The sequence below is a fragment of the Oncorhynchus mykiss genome, chromosome 16 (genome assembly GCF_013265735.2).
Source record: "Oncorhynchus mykiss isolate Arlee chromosome 16, USDA_OmykA_1.1, whole genome shotgun sequence".
Taxonomy (NCBI): domain Eukaryota; kingdom Metazoa; phylum Chordata; class Actinopteri; order Salmoniformes; family Salmonidae; genus Oncorhynchus; species Oncorhynchus mykiss.
The window spans coordinates 10,288,394-10,294,493 of NC_048580.1; the positions used below are offsets into that span (position 1 = coordinate 10,288,394).

Sequence of the window (6,100 nt, forward strand, 5' to 3'; positions counted from 1 at the left end):
GTTTTTACCCATCTACCAATGGGTGGCCTTTGCGAGACACTGAGGCATTGAGAAAACCACCCTGGTCTTTGTGGTTGAATCTGTGTTTGAAATTCACTCCTCAACTGAGGGACCTTACAGATGTGTAGGGTACAGAGATGAGGTAGTCTTTCAAAAATCCACGTTAAGCACATTTTTACTCCAGAACTTATTTAGGCTTGTATAGTTACTGTCATTTCAGCTTTTCATTTTCAACTTTGACATGGGGTATTGTATGGAAGCCATTGACACAAAATCTCAATCATTTTTTTTTTCTAAATGTCAAGGCGTGGGAATACTTTCTGAAGGCACTGTATATTACTTGATAAGTAATGTTGAATTCAAACTCTGTGGAATTGTCACGACTACCGCCGAAGTCGGTCCCTTTCCTTGTGCGGCGGCTTTCGGCAGTCGACGTCACCAGTCTCCTAGCCATTGCCACTCCACCTTTCATTTTCCATTTGTTTTGTCTTGTTTTCCCGCACACCTGGTTCACATTCCCTCATCAGACTAAATGTATATTACCCTCTGTTTCCCCCATGTCTGTATGTGGAATTGTTCTTTGTGTAGGGTGTAACGCTACAGGCTGGCTTGCGCTAGGTTTGTTTCAAACCTAGGTTTGTTTGTTTTGTTTATCCGGTTCATGTTACCGTGGTTGTGCTTTGTGCTGTCTCGCCTGTGCCTTTGGGCCAGGGTGTATTTTAAAGTTATCCAGTTATCACCCATCTCTGCTCTCCTGTGCCTGACTTCCCGGCAATCAGTCACTTACCCCGTTACAGGAATGGATGTATAGATATTGTCCCCATCATACCAAATGTGGTGGATTAATGAAAGGATTACGATACAGATACTCTAGTGGACTAACGCTTTTAATTGCAACAGATGTAGCTGACACACGTTTAGTAAACTGACAGCACCCATTAACCACCCAGCAATCACATCAGCAAATCTCTTAATCAGGAAACTACATTTTCTTTGCGTGTGTGTGTGTGTGTGTGTGTGTGTGTGTGTGTGTGTGTGTGTGTGTGTGTGTGTGTGTGTGTGTGTGTGTATGTGTGTGTGTGTGTGTGTGTGTGTGTGTGTGTGTGTGTGTGTGTGTGTGTGTGTGTGTGTGTGCACCCATGCACCTCAGCATACAACTACATTTTGTTTGTGTGTTTCTTTGTTTGTGTACTGTGTAACCCACACACACCCATCAATACACCTCAGTAAATCCATTAACAAGGGATGTACGTACATCATAACAGAAGTGTACAGGATGATACGTTCACAGGGATATGAGGGGACACCTTTAGCTGTATCGAGCTCAGGCTGTAAACCATAAGATAAAGGATTGCATTCTGGACTCTAGCATCCGTGTGGCTTGTATTGTGGGCGGAGGGAAGGCAGCTGGGATATATAGCAGGTTGTGTTACTGAGAATAGGACTGGACTCTCTCTCTCTGTCCATAGTCTGTTTACCTGACAGACCTCTTCACGCCTCTCCTGAGCAGGTAGAATAAGCACACCTGATGACAGGTACAGGAGAAACACCTGGAGAAAAACAGTCGAAGGTTTATTCACAAGCTGGGAAATTATTGAGAAAAGGCTGGATATAATTGAATATGTGAAATTAACTGCTGATTCCTGTTTGTGTAAAGCTTTGACAGCTGTGTGTTCATGGGTTGTCCGTTTGGTTTCTGTTATATTGAAAGGAGGGGTCCTCGCTGCCTATTAGTGCTCAGCCTCTCCTGATTGGATGAAAACTATTTAACATCATATAGATAGCTTGGGGCTCAACTCAGTCGAAGCTGTGTGTTTGTTTGCTCTCAGGAAAAAGACAGGAATGAGAGGAGCACGGTGAAAAGTACCACCACCACAAAGACCCAGGATTCGTACTCTACAGGAATGGTGGGAGCCAACTACAGTTTGTTTCTTAACACCTGTACAAAATCTATTCCAATTGAAGTATGTTATTAGATATAGAATTCAGAGCCGTATATTTAAAAGGAGCCTCTGGTCTAATAAACTACTCCTTCCTGATAATTCCCTTTTCCAGGATGTGAGAACGTTGGAGATTCCGGCTGAGCTATCGGCCAGACTACGCAGCGCAGCAGGTGAGTGAGAGCAGTGCTGGGATTGGAGAAGATGGGTTGAGGAGGGCTGGGATTGGAGAAGATGGGTTGAGGAGGGCTGGGATTGGAGAAGATGGGTTGAGGAGGGCTGGGATTGGCTAAAACATTTATGTAGAACATAACGCTTTTATCTGACTTCTTGTGCTCTGCAAACTGAACAAGTAAATGACAGGTTGTTGTTGGACTGGACCCAAGGCTGCCATTGTCTTTTCTCTGTGTGTGATTCTAGTTCTGTGTCTCTCCACCAGGGCGGCAGCACGTATCAGGGGTGACAGAGGTGGCGCCTCCACAGGTGAAAGCACAAAACACCCTAATCCTGCCCCTCGATATCGACAGCTACCCCTTCTCACGATACGCCAACGCCACACTGAAGGATGGCTGGTGTCAGCCACAGGGCTACTCCCTCCAGCGACCTCTGACCTCTCTGGAGCCTGAAGACGCTCAAACCGCTCTGGAGATCCACAAACTGGTCAGTACTGGACACACATGCACACACACACACTGATATAGGGACAAGAACACAGATGCTTACAGTATGGTGCTGGAGTTATCTTAACTTCATCTCACCTCCCTCTATATCCACGTCATTACCTCCTCAGATACTGCGTTTTGCAGGGGACAGTGATCTGAGTGGCTGGCAGGAGCAGATGTTGGGGAACTACATTGTGGAGCAGGGCCAGACTAGACCCCCCCTGAGGGATGAGATCCTAGCCCAGCTGGCCCACACCACCTGGGGCAGGGAGTCAGAGGAGGTGGCGCTGCGGGGCTGGTTGTTACTGGCCTACTGCCTTAGTACATTCACCCCCTCCCCAGCCCTGGACAAACCCCTGCTCAAGTAAGCAGCGCAGTGAGAAGAATCATTTGTAAAGATGTCTTTTTTGGAATGATTAAACATGTGCTTTGTGTAGTACTAGAAGAAAGGCATTAAAATGTAATCTCTTTGTCATCCATTATGTTCTTGGTTCTTTGGTTTTGTGTTACATGTGCAGGTATGTAAGTCTGTGTTTCTCTGTCTCGCCTGTGAACAGGTATGTAAGTCTGTGTTTCTCTGTCTCGCCTGTGAACAGGTATGTAAGTCTGTGTTTCTCTGTCTCGCCTGTGAACAGGTATGTAAGTCTGTGTTTCTCTGTCTCGCCTGTGAACAGGTATGTAAGTCTGTGTTTCTCTGTCTCGCCTGTGAACAGGTATGTAAGTCTGTGTTTCTCTGTCTCGCCTGTGAACAGGTATGTAAGTCTGTGTTTCTCTGTCTCGCCTGTGAACAGGTATGTAAGTCTGTGTTTCTATGTCTCGCCTGTGAACAGGTATGTAAGTCTGTGTTTCTCTGTCTCCCCTGTGAACAGGTATGTAAGTCTGTGTTTCTCTGTCTCGCCTGTGAACAGGTATGTAAGTCTGTGTTTCTCTGTCTCGCCTGTGAACAGGTATGTAAGTCTGTGTTTCTCTGTCTCGCCTGTGAACAGGTATGTAAGTCTGTGTTTCTCTGTCTCGCCTGTGAACAGGTATGTAAGTCTGTGTTTCTCTGTCTCGCCTGTGAACAGGTATGTAAGTCTGTGTTTCTCTGTCTCGCCTGTGAACAGGTATGTAAGTCTGTGTTTCTCTGTCTCCCCTGTGAACAGGTATGTAAGTCTGTGTTTCTCTGTCTCGCCTGTGAACAGGTATGTAAGTCTGTGTTTCTCTGTCTCGCCTGTGAACAGGTATGTAAGTCTGTGTTTCTCTGTCTCGCCTGTGAACAGGTATGTAAGTCTGTGTTTCTCTGTCTCGCCTGTGAACAGGTATGTAAGTCTGTGTTTCTCTGTCTCGCCTGTGAACAGGTATGTAAGTCTGTGTTTCTCTGTCTCGCCTGTGAACAGGTATGTAAGTCTGTGTTTCTCTGTCTCGCCTGTGAACAGGTATGTAAGTCTGTGTTTCTCTGTCTCGCCTGTGAACAGGTATGTAAGTCTGTGTTTCTCTGTCTCGCCTGTGAACAGGTATGTAAGTCTGTGTTTCTCTGTCTCCCCTGTGAACAGGTATGTAAGTCTGTGTTTCTCTGTCTCCCCTGTGAACAGGTATGTAAGTCTGTGTTTCTCTGTCTCGCCTGTGAACAGGTATGTAAGTCTGTGTTTCTATGTCTCCCCTGTGAACAGGTATGTAAGTCTGTGTTTCTCTGTCTCCCCTGTGAACAGGTATGTAAGTCTGTGTTTCTCTGTCTCGCCTGTGAACAGGTATGTAAGTCTGTGTTTCTCTGTCTCCCCTGTGAACAGGTATGTAAGTCTGTGTTTCTCTGTCTCCCCTGTGAACAGGTATGTAAGTCTGTGTTTCTCTGTCTCCCCTGTGAACAGGTATGTAAGTCTGTGTTTCTCTGTCTCGCCTGTGAACAGGTATGTAAGTCTGTGTTTCTCTGTCTCCCCTGTGAACAGGTATGTAAGTCTGTGTTTCTCTGTCTCCCCTGTGAACAGGTATGTAAGTCTGTGTTTCTCTGTCTCGCCTGTGAGCAGGTATGTAAGTCTGTGTTTCTCTGTCTCGCCTGTGAACAGGTATGTAAGTCTGTGTTTCTCTGTCTCCCCTGTGAACAGGTATGTAAGTCTGTGTTTCTCTGTCTCCCCTGTGAACAGGTATGTAAGTCTGTGTTTCTCTGTCTCGCCTGTGAACAGGTATGTAAGTCTGTGTTTCTATGTCTCCCCTGTGAACAGGTATGTAAGTCTGTGTTTCTCTGTCTCCCCTGTGAACAGGTATGTAAGTCTGTGTTTCTCTGTCTCGCCTGTGAACAGGTATGTAAGTCTGTGTTTCTCTGTCTCCCCTGTGAACAGGTATGTAAGTCTGTGTTTCTCTGTCTCGCCTGTGAACAGGTATGTAAGTCTGTGTTTCTCTGTCTCCCCTGTGAACAGGTATGTAAGTCTGTGTTTCTCTGTCTCGCCTGTGAACAGGTATGTAAGTCTGTGTTTCTCTGTCTCGCCTGTGAACAGGTATGTAAGTCTGTGTTTCTCTGTCTCGCCTGTGAACAGGTATGTAAGTCTGTGTTTCTCTGTCTCGCCTGTGAACAGGTATGTAAGTCTGTGTTTCTCTGTCTCGCCTGTGAACAGGTATGTAAGTCTGTGTTTCTCTGTCTCGCCTGTGAACAGGTATGTAAGTCTGTGTTTCTCTGTCTCGCCTGTGAACAGGTATGTAAGTCTGTGTTTCTCTGTCTCGCCTGTGAACAGGTATGTAAGTCTGTGTTTCTCTGTCTCGCCTGTGAACAGGTATGTAAGTCTGTGTTTCTCTGTCTCGCCTGTGAACAGGTATGTAAGTCTGTGTTTCTCTGTCTCGCCTGTGAACAGGTATGTATCTGATAATGGTCCAGGTGAATATCGTTCTCTGTGCCAGCACAAACTCCTCACCTCCCTCAAGTTACCCTCCCCTGCCTCCCGCCTCCACCCCCCCTCCCAGCTGGAGTGGACAACCAATCAGAGGAGAGGAAATATGGTGATGGACATACATACCTACAACGGTGAGTGAGAGGGGTTATAACAGTACAGTTGTGGCCAAAAGTTTTGAGAATTACACACGTATTAATTTCCACAAAGTCTGCTGCTTCAATGTCTTTAGATATTTCTGTCAGATGTTACTATGGAATACTGAAGTATAATTACAAGTATTTCATAAGTGTCAAAGGCTTTTATTGACAATTACATGACGTTGATGCAAAGAGTCAATATTTGCAGTGTTGACCCTTCTTTTTCCAGACCTCTGCAATCCGCCCTGGCATGCTGTCAATTAACTTCTGGGCCACATCCTGACTGATGGCAGCCCATTCTTGCATAATCAATGCTCGGAGTTTGTCAGAATTTGTGGGTTTTTGTTTGTCCACCTGCCTCTTGAGAATTGACCACAAGTTCTCAATGGGATTAAGGTCTGGGGAGTTTCCTGGCCATGGACCCAAAATATCGATGTTTTGTTCCCCGAGCCACTCAGTCATCACTTTTGCCTTATGGCAAGGTGCTCCATCATGCTGGAAAA

At 45.9% G+C, this 6,100-nt stretch overlaps 1 protein-coding gene across 1 annotated transcript in view; it reads left to right on the forward strand.

The window, feature by feature from the left end:
- The first annotated feature begins 1,459 nt into the window (after nt 1–1,459).
- myo15b (myosin XVB) overlaps nt 1,460–6,100 on the forward strand; it is a 30,975-nt gene continuing 26,334 nt past the window's right edge. Inside the window, exons 1-6 of the mRNA XM_036946117.1 lie at nt 1,460–1,510; nt 1,830–1,907; nt 2,056–2,113; nt 2,380–2,600; nt 2,731–2,966; nt 5,422–5,591. Of these exons, the coding sequence (XP_036802012.1) occupies nt 1,905–1,907; nt 2,056–2,113; nt 2,380–2,600; nt 2,731–2,966; nt 5,422–5,591 (688 nt within the window). The 5' untranslated portion in view covers nt 1,460–1,510; nt 1,830–1,904. The remainder of the gene's footprint in view (nt 1,511–1,829; nt 1,908–2,055; nt 2,114–2,379; nt 2,601–2,730; nt 2,967–5,421; nt 5,592–6,100) is intronic.